General features: G+C 40.2%; 1 protein-coding gene across 4 annotated transcripts in view; it reads right to left on the bottom strand.

The window, feature by feature from the left end:
• The window catches only part of FMNL2 (formin like 2), a 323,617-nt gene that overhangs the window by 94,182 nt on the left and 211,874 nt on the right, over window positions 1–17,561 (bottom strand). For all 4 annotated transcript variants that reach the window (XM_023516789.1, XM_023516791.1, XM_012808972.2 and 1 more), the window contains exons 3-4: window positions 12,526–12,606; window positions 8,013–8,089 (exon numbers count right to left, since the gene is read on the bottom strand). In XM_023516789.1, the coding sequence (XP_023372557.1) occupies window positions 8,013–8,089; window positions 12,526–12,606 (158 nt within the window). The remainder of the gene's footprint in view (window positions 1–8,012; window positions 8,090–12,525; window positions 12,607–17,561) is intronic.

Below are 17,561 nucleotides of genomic sequence, written 5' to 3'. Positions count from 1 at the left end.
GTGGCTGGCGCCTTAGCCGGTTGAGCTATAGGCGCAAGCCGACATTGGTCATTTTTAAATGCTGGTAATTGGAAGCTTAGAAATACACAGTAGTCAAAGGAGTCAAAAGAATATTTTTTCTTTTTTTCTTTTTTATGACTGGCAAGAGACTTAAGAAAGGCTGGAAATGATGATCACAAACTGATCACTAGATGTGCTTTCAAGTCAAGCCCCCGAGTATCTTTTAAGCCTTTCCACTGGCCTGGCCTATGGGCCGTGGTCACCTACTAAAATCAATGGGTGTTTTTAATACGAAAAATAACCACAGGGGTACAGATATTTCAGGGCAGTCACAGTTTCTCATATTCTATCTCAGTGGCTCATAAGACCACATCTAGAAATTGAGAAAAACAGCCATTGTAATTCCTCCTGGTTAATTTCCCAGACTTTGCCTCTGAAGATACAAACCATCCAGAATACATTCAGTACCTGCCATTGTGTCAATACTGTCACATTCACCTCAGAAAGCTGAGCCACAAACTGGACAAGAAGCAAATGATACACTGATTTAAAATATATTATTTTTTTCCCTTTCAGTAGAAAATAGTCAAATACACCCAGAGCTATAGTTCTCTTAACATGCACAGATTTTGATGCAAGGATAAAGAGTATTATTGGCTTCCCCTTCATCATTTCATCATCTTTATCAATGCCCCCATCTCTGCTCACTGACTTTGCATCAAAGTATCTTAAAGACAATTTTCAAAGTGAAAGATAGGAGCCTGCCACTTACCTCCTCAAAAGTCACCTAGAGTTTAACATGTCCTACCATTAGCTCAATTTCATGCAGTTAATGTTTTTTCTAAGTTACAAGATCTTCCCTGGGTCTTTGATCTTGCCCTAACACCTCTGGGTGATTTAATAAGAAATGAGATAAATCCTTTAGAGTTGGCTACCTTACTCCTTTTATCAAATGTTACCAGTTTAGCAAAGTCATTTCCATTATAAGAACATGGCTTCTAAGAAAAAAAAGAGTCCTCACCCTTTCCTCATGCTGGTATCTACCCTTCCCCTATTAAGGGTATTGTGTATGAGAAAAAAATAGAGTTCAAAGGGATCTTCTATGGGAATCAAAAAACTAAGGAAAGGAAATACGTAAAGATGAAAAACGATAACTTTCAAAGCAGTATCTTGACTCTATAGGCATTAGAAGAAAATGGTGCCTCATTTTTCAGATTTATGCAAATGATCATGCAGTGACTATAGGATCTATTTACAGTTCCCGTGGCAAATTATTTCCATTTTCACCTCTGTGCATGCTACACACACATTTTTATATGTTGCCAATAGGCAAATAGTTTCAAATTGGGTAATTATAAGCTTTGGAAAGTAGAATTATTTCTGACTCTGACAGCATGTGTAACTTCCTGAGTGCCTCCAGATCCAATGTAATTAGCATATGTTGTAAATCTGAAGGTAGGCAAATCCTAAATCAGATGCTTAGAAGCTGGAAAAGACAGGGACAATGAAAAAGAGCTCTGGAAAAGCTGGATTCAAAGAAGGGATGTCAGTGCAAACACCAATAGTCGTTTTATTATGGACGGGTCACAGCTTTATTTCAAAGTTTTTTTCTCTCTGCCTCCCCAAATCTGAGAACTTCATTGTCCTCATATGAAAAATAAGTCTTTTTTTTTTTGAGACAGAGCCTCAAGCTGTCCCCCTAGGTAGAGTGCCATGGCGTCACAGGTCACAGCAACCTCCAACTCCTGGGCTCAAGCGAGTCTCCTGCCTCTGCCTCCCAAGTAGCTGGGACCATAGGTGCCCGCCACAACGCCCGGCTATTTTTTGGTTGCAGCCGTCATTGTTGTTTGGCGGGTCCGGGCTGGGGATTCGAACCCGCCACCTTAGGTGTATGTGGCTGGTGCCTTAGCCGGTTGAGCTATAGGCGCCGAGCCTGAAAAATTAAGTCTTAAAGGACTTTCCCATTTTTAGTTTTTAAGATCAAGCAAAGCAGCCCAAAGATACACAAGAGAAAGAGACAAACAGTCCTTCAGAGGAAGGACTTAGAGACATACAGTGGGAACCAAAGTTGCTGAAAAATCATGAAAAGTAAGAGGAAAGAAGTATCACAGAGCTGCAGCGTTAGTCATGGAATCTACTGGTAGGCAGGGCTGCAAAGTGGTTCTCAAAGTGTAGCCCCTGCACCACTAGAGGTCCCTGAAACTCTCTCATGGCATCTGTAAGGTTAAACCATTTTCATAAAAATACTAAGAGGTTAGTTGTTTACTTTACGTTGACACTGACATTTATGGTGCAAAAGAAACAGTGGACAAAACTGCTGCCACCAAATAATATACTATTTATTGTATTTTTCACCCCATGCACTCAGGGGAACCGAGAGACGCTAGCTTTATTTTTTATTTTTTAGACACACAGTCTCACTTCATCACCCTCTATAAAGTGCCCTGGTGCCACAGCAACCTCTTGGGCTCATGCAATTTTCTTGTCTCTGCCTCCCAAGTGTAGTTGAGCCTATAGGTGCCCGTCACAATGCCTGGTTATTTTTAGAGAGGAGGTCTCACCCTTGCTCAGTCTGGTCTCAAACCTGTAAGCTCAGGCAATCCACCTGCTTCGGCCTCCCAGAGTGCTAGGATTACAGGCATGAACCACCATGCCTGGCCAAGAAGCCAGCTTTAGTTAAGAATGCCCTTAATTTCATCTCAACATAGGATTCCTGGCAATAAAAAATTAAATTAAATTTTAAAAAGAATGCCCTTCATTAAGCAATAGAAATAATAATTTTTTTTTATTTAAAGACAAGGTGTCACTATGTCACTCAACCTGGAGCGGCTATTCACAGGCATGAACACAACTCACATAAACTCAAATTCTGGGCTCAAGTGATCCTCCTGCCTCAGCCTCCCAAGTAGCTGGGCCTATAGGCGCCTGCCACCATGTCTGATAAATTTATTGATTTCATTAAAGCTTGCTCCTTGAGTACATACCCTTTTAATCTTCAGTGTGACGAAATGGGAAGCTGACACAAAGCACTTCTGTTGCCCACCCAAGTATCATATTCATGTGCAGGTGTTTGAGTTGTAAGCAAAACTAGCCATTTTTTCATGTAACGTCAACTTATGTGTAAAAATGACTGTCAAACTATGGTAAGCGTGGAGTATCTGGTAGGCATTTGCTCTAAAATGAATTAAGTGAGCCTATCATTTCAGGGATATCAACAGTCAGTATTTGTTGTCAATGACAAACAGAACTTCCAGACAAAAACTAGAATTTTGAAAAATGTGTATTCACCACCAACAGTTTGAAAGCTTCCCAATACTTAAGGCATTTTCTGGTTAATAGAATGACATATTTCAACATTTGAAAGATCAAAATGACTTTTAGTGAAATAATATTTTCCAAATGACCAATGTGTGAATGATGTTAAAAAAATCATGCCATAAATAAAGACCCAAAGTATAAGAAAGCAAAGCGGATTTTAACCTAACAGAACATCAAAAATTCAGTGATATGGTTTCAGACTCTACATTACAACTACCTTTAAGAATGAATTACCATTTGTTGAATTTTGGTATACCATCAAAAAGAGACTATCCATAATGGTCTGAAAAGACCCCTGAGAAACTCCTTTCTCTAAGTGTGCGTACATGTAAGGGCAGATTTTCTTCATGGCCATCAGTCAAAACAACATTATCACAACAAAGTGGATGGAGAGTCGGGAAAAGCCAGCTGCCGTCTATTAACCAGACACTAAAGAGATTTACAAAAATTTAAGATAATGCTATTTCTGTCACTAATATTTTTTGCTTTAGAAAAGTTATTTTTCATGAAACACCTTACATTAATTTATAATATGCTGCATTTATACTAATATTACATTTATTTATATTTATACATTTGCTATTAAGTATTAAATTTTATTAAATACATTCAGAATTTAACAGTCTTAATTTCTAATATGGTAAACATGAATTTCACGTTTCAACCCACATAAAAGCTTACTGGGATTCAAAAATAACTGATGCGTACAAAGGGTTCCTGACACTAAAAATAAATTCAGAACTACTGGTTTTTACAGGCTTTAGATCTGGGCACATCTACAGTCAAATCTAAGGATTTAAAGATGTGTGAACTTGATAGTTGACCTTTAGTATCCTCATCTATAAAATGGGGGTCCAGAGGTAAAAGGCAACAAGAGAAAGATTTTTGCAAAAAAAAACGAACAAAATAACACATTTAAAGTGCCTAACAGAGTGCTTAATAAATGAAAAAATGATCTTGATGACTTCCCAAAAAGTCTATCTAGGAATAAATTAATCATAGGGTAGTGTGATACCCACACACACATGCATACATCTTAAAGCAGCCTTGGTCACTCTCCTGTTTTCCCCCGCCTGGCCTGGCCCAGCCAGCACTGACTCACAAAGAAGCCTGTCAGTCGGGATGAAAGACATGGAGTAAGCAGGTCCTGTACTCCTTCCCTTTTCTAAAGCCTCCTCCCGCCTTGCCCACTTGCTTGCCACATTCCTCCTTCAATCTCATGCCCATTCTCTCCACTCCCCAATGAGAGAAAGTGAAATGAGGGTGTCTCAGAGATTCTGAGTTTTGCGCTCAGAATGAAAATAATTTTCCATCATTATAGGCAGTTTTACAACAATAAATTACCTGCAAGGAGAGACAAACCACACCTCAGGTACACAGAATAAATCTGCTAAGTCTATACAGCTCACCCTCACCACCACTTGAGTCCTATCGCCCTGACATCCAAAGATCATGCCAGCTGCGCACCCACACTGCACAGCCAGTGGCTTCTAACAGTACATGGTTCATATCAAGGGTACTGCAAGTCATTTAGAGTTTAGATAAGTCATAATCCAATTCTTCTCGATTATTACGGTTCCTAAGAGTAACTGAATGGGATTATTTCTAGCCCAATTCTTATTTCAATTTGGCTCAAAGAAAATTAATTTTCTTTCTCAGAAGACTGCTCCATTTATAGAGTTTTAGGCTTATATCAAGACTCAGAACAAACCCTTCACTTGACAAAGCTACAGCTTAGAATGTTATCTCAGTAATGCCCGAGACTTTAACCTTGAAATGCAAGCATGCGCCAAGAATAAGTTTTCTAAAGGAAAACTAGATTTTAAATGTAATTCCTCCTTTTAATTTCTGGGATCAAGATCTCCTAGGTTGGGGTCATATTAGAAAGAGATTGATAACTTTCTCTGCCTTAGGGAATTCCTTAGAGATGTATACATAATATTGCTGAATTATGGGACGATATTATTTGCAGCAAGTATAACAAATAGCTATCATATACTGAGTAACTGCCATGCATCAAATTTGATATTAGTTCTTTTATAAACTATCTCATTTAATCCTTAAAACAGTTCTATGAGGTAAGAATTCTTATCCTTATTTTGTAGCTCAGAAGTTAACTCAGATCACGTGGTAAGTTCAGACAGCTCATCTGTACTTATCGAACAGGTCAAATAACTAAAAAGGAACATGGCAAAAATGGGCACAAAATTATCTATCATAGTAGCTTAAAGAATGCAATAAAGTATTTAATATATGAGAATTTCTCACTGTAGTAATTGACTATCTTCATCATTATTAAGTAATTCTTCAAAAGAGTTCCCAATTAAATGAGATCAGGTCAGTTAGTTTATAATCCAGGGGTCCTCAAACTTTTTAAACAGGGGGCCAGTTCACTGTCCCTCAGACCACTGGAGGGCCAGACTGCGGGCGCCGGGACCAGTCGGCTGCTAAGCAAGACAGGCAGCCGTGGCAAAAACACCTGGCGGGCTGGATAAATGTCCTAGGCAGGCTGCATGTGGCCCGCAGGCCGTAGTTTGAGGATGCCTGGTTATAAGTGAAGAAAGAGTCCAGTTTGGGTTTGGGTTTTCAGGGCAAGCAAAATAGGTCAAAATGATGGTGTGTGGTTTCATTTCATGTAAGTTTATGCTAATAACTGGTTGCACACAAGCAGATAATGCATCTCCATGAATTTACTGCTAACGCCAGAGCTTTCAGAGCGTCTCACATAGGTAGTGGGTAAAGGGAAACCTCAGCTGGTAAAGAAGAAAGAAACCTAAGAATCTTTCAACAGGCCTCCAGTTTCCTAAACAAGAAACCACTCCAATTGCTTGCAGATTGTACTGGCTTCAACCCAACGAGGGCTTTCCATTCAGCCAACTCTGTATTGGAAACGATCATCTTGCTTTGGTATTTGATGGTCAATTTCACATTATTTCAGCAATACTTGAAGAAATGCTTTTTGACAACTTATAGAAATTCTGGCTGCAGCTCGTTCCACCATTGTCAGTCAAGAGACATCACAGGCCTTTTAGGATTGGGTCGTGCTAAACAGAATCCAGTTCCTGATCCATAAATATTGGAAAGTATCTGAATTTCCTAAATTTGGGTGCCCAATTGCATTAAACTACCACCAACTTCACCTGCAACAGACAAGCCTCATTGCCTTGATCCCAGGACCCTGGATTATCTTACTTCCTTTCAGGGAAAGAGCTGCCAGAGTGAGCTATGTAGGGAAAAGAACCAAGCGTCTGGAGCCAAAGCACCTGGCTCTATAGCTGCCAACTGTGAGCGGGTGCAATTCACTCACTTTCCTTGGTCCTTAACTCTTTAAATCTGTGTCAAATGAAGAATTAAGTAATTCTTAATTTCTCTTCCCATTCAAAAATCATGACTCTATAATTTGTTGTTCTATAGACAAATTTCTGGGACAAAGGCTAGAATCACTTCCTTTCCTGACCTCTCCATTCTCAAGGGGATAAACCTACAGGTTATCCTTTAGGCAGGAAACAAATATTCTCATTCAAGCTTCACTTACAACCCCCACTGGCATTTCCATAATTTAAAAAAGCTTATTCTGAAATAACCGTGGTAATTAACCATTTGAATGGCTTACACCAGTCATAGCACGAAGTAGAAATAAACTTAATAATTTAAGCAAAGTGATGTACAGCAGGTTCTTGAATAATGTTTCATTATAACAATGAGAAAATAATTGGTTTGCAATATGTCATTTCTCAATGTCACAGGTTTTAAGAATCTATTGATGACATAAAGTGACAACTTACTGTATTTTACAGGCTACGCTATAAAATTAAAGTGTTACATACATATGAAAATTTATTTTCAATGGATTTGCAAGGAATCACAGAGGAAAATTAAGAGAAAATCTATAATCCTTTCTTCGTAAAACCAAAGAATCAAAAGCAAAAGGGATTAAATAACTTTCCCAGTGTTAAACAGGTACTTTGGGCAGAAGACTACAAAATAGGATACCTGGTATCTGTCTGCCCAGGAGATAAACCATCTTATCTTAGGATACTGTAGGATTATGCTCCCCAGGGGGTAAGAGAGATTATATAAAGTAGTACTTGCCTCAGGCAAAGTAACCAGGTTGTTGCCTGAAAGAAACTCTCAGAAATGCTTAGTGCAGAGATTCCCTAGACTATATGGTCCCAAAATGGATTTACGCTTCACAGTCCTGAAATTTTGAGATGTATGAAAAAGAGACATGTCTGAGTGCAATGAGGTGAGCCAGGTGACATTACTCCAGTGTCCGTCCCCTTCTGGCCAGAAACCCCAGAGAATTGAAGAAAGGAATATAAAGCCACCTCAATTAACTAGCTCGGAGAACTACAGTGAAGAATTAAAGATATTCCAGGATCTCGGTCTACATCTAACATTGGGGTTCCTAATTTGCCTAAGAATTGTTATGCATACATGAAACCAAGCACTTACCATGAAATGCCCATATTTATTACACCCAAGGAATGAAATAAAGAGCCATTATATATACTCCAAATCAAGGGCTGCATCTGTCCTCCTTCTACTGATTCTTGTATAGCAAACATGTCAAATACTAAGTTCGGTCTTAACTTACAATGAATAATAAGGAAGCTCAACTCTTTGGATATGATTCACTCACTTTGTAACATGGCCACAAGTCCTAGAGCTAAGTATTAAAGGGGCATACTCACCCAATGTGGTTAGTTCTTAAAGAAATTTCCAGTTCTCTTAGCACTTGTGTAGACTCTTGAACACGCCGTCTGAACTTCTATAATTCAAGAACATAATCTCACAAAACATATTTTAGCAACTGCTATAACTGCAGCTCACTTGTAATAAATTTAACATAATATAAAAAAATTCCTTCACTTCTGAATGTGGGCTTTCCTCACTTTTTTGTAAACACATCAACTTTTCTCACCATGAAAATAAGCTAATGAGAAATGACTAGAAAAATTACTTATTTTCTGTAGTAAAATGTCTTTGAGTAGATTTTATTTCCCGAGCCCATCTATACAACAACATTCACTGATACTCCAATGACTCAGGGATTCCAAGATCACCACCAGCTTCCATGATTCACTAGGTGAACTCCTAGGACTCAGCACACAATCATACTCCTGGCTATGAGGTATTAGAAAAAAAGACTACAAAGCAAAATTGGCAAAGAAAAAAAATGCATGGGGAAAAAGGCAGGGGAAATTGCATACCAGTTTCCAAGAGTCTTCTCCCTGAGGAGTCGCAAATGACAACATGCTCGTAAGAGACTCAGAGACCCGTTTATTGGAACGGGTCTCATAAGCACTCTCTGCTTAGCACATCCCAAAATTCCAGACTCCCAGAAGGAAAAGCGCTATTTGGCATAAACCATGATGTTTTCATAAATAGTTTAGGTACAGTGAGCCATTCTTACCAGGGAATAGTGGGAACCCTCCTAAAATACAAGTTCCCAGGTGCTAGCCAAGGGCCAAGCTTGTAAGCCGGCCTTTCTAAGGATAGCAGTCTCAAGCCTGCTACGTTACATTTTTTTTCTGCATGACGTAACATTCCAAAAACAAGCATTCGGAGTGTTACCTCTGCCCTCAGTCCTCACTCAGAAGTTCCCTCCTTTGGTGCACACTCCCATCCCCCTGACATGAAATGTTCCCCCTCCTTCCCTTGCCTATTAAAATCCCACCTATTCTTCAGGTCCTCTTCTTTTTTTTTTTTTTTTGAGACAGAGGCTCAAGCTGTCCCCCTGGGTACAGTGCTATGGCATCACAGCTCACAGCAACCTCCAACTCCTGGACTCAAGTAAGTCTCCTGCCTCAGCCTCCCAAGTAGCTGGGACCACAGGCGCCCACCACAACGCTCAGCTATTTGTTGGTTGCAGCTGTCATTGTTGTTTGGAGGGCCCGGGCTGGATTCGAACCCACCACCTTAGGTGTGTGTGGCTGGCGCCTTAGCCACTTGAGCCACAGGTGCTGAGCCAGGTCCTCTTCTTTTAATGAATCAATCTCTGACAGTAAATGTATACATTTCTCTATCCTTTTGATTCTAAAAAATTGACAGACTGCACCATACCTCAGTTCTTTGGAACAGTGTTTCTTACGGAAATATTTATTTAGAGTGACTACCGTCTCAGGCCACTCTGGAAGAAGGAAATTTGAAGTGCAACCACTCCTAAGCAGAGTTCCAGGCTATCTGTACCACAGGCCAGACCCGAGCTACCTCTTTATTCCACCGTTCAAGGGCACCCAGCCTACCACTGAGACCATAATGGGGAAGAAAAGAGGGTCGGCTGAAGAGATATGTATCAAAACCAAGAAACTAAATCCAAACACCATGAGGTAACAGTAAGGAGGACAGCAGCAGCTGACACTTGTCACACACGGATTGTGCCAGGCACTGCACTTCCACGCCTGCCTCAGAGCTGAGGGAACCAAACTGCCTTCATTCCTGCATCATATCATCTTGGGAATGGTTCGTTTTCGTGGCTGGACTCTGGACTACAGGGACTCCTTGCAATCCACTCCTCTAACACATACACAATGAGTGCTGACACTTCGCACGTCTAAAATGCAGCCAGATTGCTTCAAGGCACTTCAAAGAGAAGTCACATGTCTGTGGGGACCCGCAAAAAAAAGCAGGTAGGATCCTAGCAGTCAGCCCCATTCTCCTGTCCTCCCTCCCCAGGGGGAGGGAGGGGTGCAACAGCGAGCGGGGAGGCAGCTGAGCCCTGCATGCGCCACACAACAGATTTCTGTTCACAACTGCGGCGCCAGCAAAGGCCCAGTCTCCTTTCTTCATGCCAGACGTGAGCACATCCTCTCCAAGCACAGACTAACAACCGCCTGGTATTAAATAAGCAGCCCAGCTTGGACAGTTCTGGTCACGGTGATATCTAATTTAGGCTCTTCCTTCCCTGCCCTAAAGGGTTTTATTTAAAAATATTTAGAAGAAAATCTGAATAGAGTAAGCTAAGGAAAGTTTTTTTTCCTAAAAGAGCAAATTATCTCCTATTCAATTTGAACAAAAGATTACCAAATAAAATACTTGAGGACTCCGAGCAAAGTTAAAGGAAGATTGTTCAGCCTAAACTGGCTGGCTAAAATGTACAGCCCTGATTTTCAATCCTTTTTCCCCTTCACCATACTGTAGCTGAGAATTTTAAGCGCCTTTTAACTGCAAGCCCAACGTTATTCTAAACAAGTCTCCTTTTTTCCAGGTTTTAAGCATTACAATTATGTCGTGTGGGACATTTCCTTTCCTACCACCAGACCAGCTCCTGACAGAATCTTAGTCAAGCAGGGGTGGTTAATCCAATACCCATTGGATTTCCCTGCCCTCCCCCCCCCAGTTGAGTGATTGCAAAGAGGCAACACAGACCAAACAAGGCCATTAAGATGATCACACATGGTCAAGGGCAGAATATCAGAAAAGAAGGCCCCAGACACCTTTTGTCCTGCTCCCCTTTATTAACTATTTCAGAGGGAGCAAAAAACTTTCTGAGGAGTTTATTTGTTGTTTTTTTTTCTTTGCCTTCACCCAGAAATAGCTGATCTAAAGGAGAATGAGAACGGGCCAGGGGGAGGCCCACCTCCTTCCTTCCACACAGCTTGCTCCTTAAGGAATCTGGGGCACAGAGTCTGAGAAGCACTCTCTAGAAGTTTTCCTATTTTCTCCTTTCCTTTCAGAATCTGAAAAACGTGGAGGTAATTATTTTGGAATGCCACAAACCCTGTGCGAGGGGAGGTCTCAGTTTTGTGCGGACACACTCACTGGAATTTCTGTCATCCTCAGCCTGGGGTAAACATCAGCATCCGAGGCTGGGGCCTGAGCCATCCAGCCTAAAGGTTCCAAGCTTGGGGATTTAGAAGACCTTCAGCAATCTGTTCTAAAATAGAATTGTGCTGCCCCTCAAGAACAGGAAACACCTGTTATGGTGGGACGTGGTGCGTTTGTGTGTCTAGGTGTGACTTCCATGACAACCCTCTTTTAACCTGATGAAACTAAGGCTGTTATACCCCTTAGGGAAGGAGATAAGAGAGAAACTAACAAGAATTAAGCAGTGGGTGGCCTGATGAGATCTTTTTTAAAAATGTGTATAACATATATATGAAGAGAGAATTATGATGCTACTTTGATAGGTTCATTCTTAGGAGTCAAGGCTGTGTCACACTGAAGTCACAGCATAGCCAGCAGTGAAGGTCTGTACTCTGTTTTCATTATTAATTCCCAGATTTTATTCCCTCTGGTCTGCATATAAACCATAGGACGAAGGCCCAGGAAACTTCCAGAATGAAATAACCGCTATTCTCCTTAGGTGGACATTTTTTTAATTTGTGGGGGGAGGGGGCAGGGGAGGTTAGAGTAGAAGATAATGGTGGGAAAAAAAACAAAAGAAAAGAAAAATTTCTGAAATGCAAGAGCCAAGAACCCTGGAGATGATGTTTAACCAGGAAAAGTGTGCCTTTCTTTGCTCATGAGTCACACACCAAAACAACAGAAGGAATTCAGAAGTTGTAGAATGGAAAAGGTCAATGGAAAAACAAGTGCCATCTGGGGAAGTGCCCCTTCACCCATCTTGGGCGAGGACATCTCTGCCCTGAGACATCCCAGGGCTGACCGGGCTCGCAGGGCTGTGCCAGGCTACATGCCTTACCACGAGACATCAGTCTAAACCAATTGTGTGGTTGCACAAAGCAGGGCTTGTCTGTCTGAGCAGAGAGTCTGTGGAATCAGCTATTCTCTGCTTACCTTCTTGGGGCCAGGGCTGGGGTGGGGGGTGGGGGGCTGCTGAAAGCCTCAACACAGGATGTGAGTGCACAGCTGGGATGACAAAGCCCCAGTGATTTTTCAAGGTCTCTGGAAATGCACCAAGGCATGAAAGACAAGTATTCCCTTTGCAAGGCCTGCTTTTGTAGTGGCCTAAACACCCCTGGGCTGGACTCATTGCCTCCCTTGTGTAACTGGAAATAGCAGCGACTTAATAACCATCAGAGGTACGTGATTCCCATCTTGGGAAAGTACTTTTAAACATATCCTCAAGTAAGGAGGGCAGTATTTTTCTTTGTCTTCTCCTGTTGTGGGTCTCCAAAGGTTGTGTTCTTGGAGGTTCCGGCAGATGCTCTAACGGAGAGGAAGGAAGGTCTCTTCCAACGCAGGACGATTTGCAGGCTGGTGAGGAAGCAACAGCAAAGAGTGGAAACAAACCCGTCTTACCTTCCTGGTTACCGCTGGATCCAGATAGCCTTTGAGCTTTTGAATGTATGTATGGGGAGGATTTTTCACCTGGAATCGCTCCTGCAGGAAGCACAAAAGTAAAAAGCATGTAAGTTAGGAAAGCATGACGCAGTTGGCTACATCAAACAGACTGTTACAAATTCATGACCAAAATGCCTCCGCAGTATGAGTGTGGCCCTACAAATAATCATGATGTACTAGTTGTTTTGAATCTTGATAGCAGATGAGGCGAACCTCTCTTTGCACAGGAGGAAAACTGCAGCTCAGAGAAATGCAGGGCTTCCCTGGGATGGCACAGCTGGTCAGTGTACAACAGGAGTCTAACCAACTCCAGAGTCTACGCTGCTTTCTCTGCAGTGCCCTGCAGCTCTCACTCTAGACAAGGTGCTTTGCCCAACCCACGTGAAGTCCTCTTTTAGCAGGTCTTCAATCCATTGCGCTTTCTTTGGAAAATCTTCAGTGTTGACAAATCTCTCTTTTTGGGATATCTGTTTTATCTATAAAGACAGCCAAAGAATTGACTTAACCTGATAAAACTAATTGGTTTCAATAATGAATAATGAGTCTATTGCTAAGAGATTGGAGTCTGGGTATATAAATTTGTGTGCATACACATAATGTGTGTTATCATTACTGGATTTTTAAAGCAGTTCCACATTGGAAGGTCTGAAAGTATTTTGTGCAAGGCACAATCATTGGAATAAGCTTAAATATACGTTATATATGTAATAGATATAATGTGTGTGTATCTCCATCCACTCCAAGGTGATATCTGAACATAGGTCTGAGGTGGTGCCCAAGAATCTGCATTTGTAAATTTTATGCCATGCTACCAGGAGAAGAACCACACATTGAGAAACTCATGAACGTGTTTACCAGATTTTATAAGCTTAATATCCAAAGTAGGATCGGCAACAGAATAGGCATTCTGAGTGAAAACCAATCTCCACAAACTGTAACATGAATACTTGTTTATACTGACACAACTATACACCAAATTACAATGAAAATGAAGTACCACAGACTACTATGGATGTATTTCACAAACTTGACATTGAGTCAAAACAAAACAAGCAAACAAACAAAAAAACACATGGTTTCATTTATACGAAAATGAGCAAAATTCAACTAGAACAGTTAGGGATACATGCTCCGGTGGTAACACTACACAGTATTATGTATAGTTTAGTATTGTGAATGTGTATGCAGAGACGATCAGCCTCAAAGTCACTGCTGAGGGCTGCTGTGGTCAGAGGGGAAACACAGAGCTCTCAGGAAAGGCCAGCAATGTTTTATTTCTTGATCTGACTTACAAAGGTGTTGGTTTTACACTGCTTATGACGATGATTCTTCACAACTTTTTCTGTATGCACAGGCTATTATTTCCCATCCAAAAAATATTAAATAGCTCTAGATGAAAAGAGTCATCACGCAATGAGCACAATGTTCTTTTCTACCTATAACCCAAAAGATGTTTTCTTACTTTTTAATTCTTTTTAATCTGATGATGGCTTACTTCACGATAGAATTTTTTTGGTATTTCACAACACTGACAATTGGTCAGCATGTTTAAACACTTGTTTATCCCACATAAACTTGTATTCCTCCAACACAGGGAACCGTAACATTCTTTCTGGTTCACCGAAGCCCTGATTACATATTTCAAAATGCTAAAGATCTTACTAATATTGAAAAGATCTTATTAAAAGTACGTATCTTATTATCATTTAAAATAGGGGGAAGTGGTTTATAGCAAGACCATTATTAATATAGCCTCTTTATTTAGAATGACCATGATGAATATTGTAGTACATAAACTATATCTTGATAAAGCTTCTTTAAAAAACAGTAAATATCAGCAAACTGTTTCTAATTATTCTCCCAAATTTCCTAGCCTGAGAGCAATTTCTAAGTAACAATTCACAAGTACACAACCTGTCCAGTGCTATCACTATGTCTATCAAGTCCTTTTTTTTTAAATCGCTATCACTTCACTAAGCAATCAGAATCCCACAGCCATGGGGATTTAGAAACAGTCCAGCTGAGGGCTAAAATAATCACCAAAAGCTCTGAAAAATGAACTGATGAACTATCTAGAAACCTGTCATTATTTCCAATCTTGTATGACAACGGCTGTCGCCAGAGAGATTATTGGGATATAAATTAAAATTATGCCTTTTAATAGTACAATTCCAATTATTCAATTTTTTTAAATCTTACAACCAGTGACAACTCAAATTTGTGTCCCTTCTGCTACAGCAGACACCACTTGTCTCTAAATACGAGGTCCCTACCACACGGAACTCAACAAATTATAACTATGGCCAATGCCCTGTTTGTTTGATGACCTGAAATTTGAAGCTGTCAACAACTGTTGAAAGACCTGTAATTTGTTTTGTTCATTTAGGCTATAACTTCTCAACAGAAGGACTAGATGTGTTTTTTTTTTAAGCAACAAAATTTGGCTGAGTAGCATATGTAACACACTGGTATTTGCTCAGTTAGTGAATCCATTTTCACAGTGAGTAAATGAGCTTTTCCATTTCCTGCCTGAAATTGTGTTAACTCAGAAAGGCTTTCTCAAATACAGACATTTACTGCTCCTGCTGATTTGATTATATTTCCTTGGGAGTTAAAATTATGAATAAAGTCTACATTTAGTAAATTTATACTTTTTCAAATGTGCTTAGAATTTGCTGTTGTATATCAAGCTACATGTTTCATTTATTTGAGCAATCTGATATATTTTCAGGAAAGAAAAATAAAGAATGACGTTCTAAAGCACTACTAGTCCACACTGTATCTACGTCTACAAAAGCTCAGCCCACATCCAGGGATTGCAGTAGAATTGTTACTGAGAAACAATATGAAGGCCCAATTATTTTTCTAAAACATGGGGTTGTCTGGTCTAATTATCTAAAGTAGCAGCACTTGACTCCCGTCTGTACTCCACACGACCAATTTGAACAACAGAATCACTTGGGGGAATAAAGTGGAGAATTTCAGCACCTCATCTAAACACATTTAAAGCACTTTGGATTGATTATAGGTATTATTTATTTAAATTAATAACATTAGAATTTTATGATTTACATTAACCCCCCCCAACTGCCTTGGCAGTCTACTGTCACCCTCACTTTCAGAACTGCTTCATATCCCACACACTGTTTTCAATAACTAGTTACTCGCTTGTACAACGTCACGGATGTTGAGTATCTTCATTAATGTCCTCAAGTTGGGTTACATGTCATAAAAATGTTATTCTTAGGAAGAAAAAAAACCTTAGTCATGGTGACTCACCAATATGAATTGATAAGCTAACTGAAAGAGCTTTTAAAATACAAATTTCCTTCCGAATGTCTGATGATACAGCATCCCACCACCCTGACCTGCTGCCATCTACTGCTTCATGTGATCAAACTTTTCTACTGAAATGTTTTCAAATGGAAAATATCAATTGCACTGCAGTTTTTGGTTGTTCTTTTGTTTGAGAGAGAGTCTCACTCTGTCACCTTGGGTAGTGTGCCATGTCATAGCTCACAACAACCTTGAACTCTTGAGCTCAAGAGATTCTCTTGCCTCAGCCTCCTGAGTAGCTGGGACTACAGGTGCCCATCACAACGCCCGACTGTTTTTAGAGATGGGGGTCTCACTCTGCTTGGGTTGGTCTCGAACTCCTGAGCTCAAGCAATCCACCTGCCTCATGCTCTGGAGTTTTTAATCATTCCACATAAGCAGTCACAGAAAAGAACTCAGAGTCATTTATTAACATGTAGGTACACAAGGCCAACAAACTTCATTGGAAGGGATTTGGGAGTGAGAAGGTGACAACAAACCTAGAGTTACAAAATCTTCGTTAAGTTTTTGTCATTGGAAAATATTTTACATTAATAAATTCGTCTGTTAGAAATTCAATTTCTATTTCATACATATCTCTGGTAATGATCAGAAAACTTTTTCTCACTGTTGAAAGCAACTTCATTTACTCAAAAACAATTACCTTTTCACAGGGGACAGCACTTTTGTTTCTCAATGACACTATATGGTTCACCATATTGGTTTTTTTTTCTTTTGGTTTTTGTTGGTTTTTTGTTTTTGTTGTTGTTGTTTGAGACAGAGTCTCAGTCGCCCTGGGTTTGAGTGCCATGGCTTTATAGCTCACAGCAACCTTAAACTCTTGGGCTCATGAGATCCTCTTGCCTAAGCCTCCCAAGTAGCTGGGACTATATAGGCCACCATATTCTTCAGACCTCTTAGCTCACTCAGACCTCCACATCTGCCAAGCAGACAGTAACTCCATTTTGCAGAGTTCAGAGATTCAATGACTTCCCTTAAATCCTATGTACATGTGTGTATATGTATGTGTGTGTATACGTCAGAACAAAGATTCAAATAAATTTTCTGATCCTTGAACCGATCTTTACCCTTTTCATAATACTCTATTCTCATCTTTAATTTTATAGTGTAAAAGTTGTCAACAGAGTAGAAATACATTCTATTCTTCATTGAGTTCCCATATGTAGAATAATACTTGGCACAGTCAGTCCTCAAAAGTGTTCAAATAATTAAACTTTTAAAAAATGTCTTAGGAAGGCCTCATTTGGTGCTAGCACTCTGGAAGGCCAAAGTGGGAGGGTCACTTAAGCTCAGGAATTCAAGATCAGCCAGACCAAGCATGAGACCTCATCTCTACTAAAAAATATATATATATATATTACCAAGACATCATGGTGCGCCCTATAGTTCCAGCTATTCAGGAGGATCTCTAGAACCCACAAGCTTGAGGTTGCTGTGAGCTATGCTGGTATCATAGCACTTTAGCCTGGGCAAAAGATTAAGAATATGTCCAAAAAAAAGGAAAGGGGAGGGGAGGGAGGAAAGCATATACAAGTCACTTTTCTCATAAATTAAGAGTAAGATTTTAGGCTCGGCGTCTATAGCTCAACCAGCTAAGGCGCCAGCCACGTACACCTAAGGTGGCGGGTTCGAATCCCCAGCCCAGACCCTCCAAAACA

The sequence above is a fragment of the Otolemur garnettii genome, unplaced genomic scaffold, assembly GCF_000181295.1.
Source record: "Otolemur garnettii isolate 467f Iridium unplaced genomic scaffold, OtoGar3 scaffold00098, whole genome shotgun sequence".
Classification (NCBI taxonomy): domain Eukaryota; kingdom Metazoa; phylum Chordata; class Mammalia; order Primates; family Galagidae; genus Otolemur; species Otolemur garnettii.
This window is presented reverse-complemented; position numbering and strand designations above follow the sequence as displayed.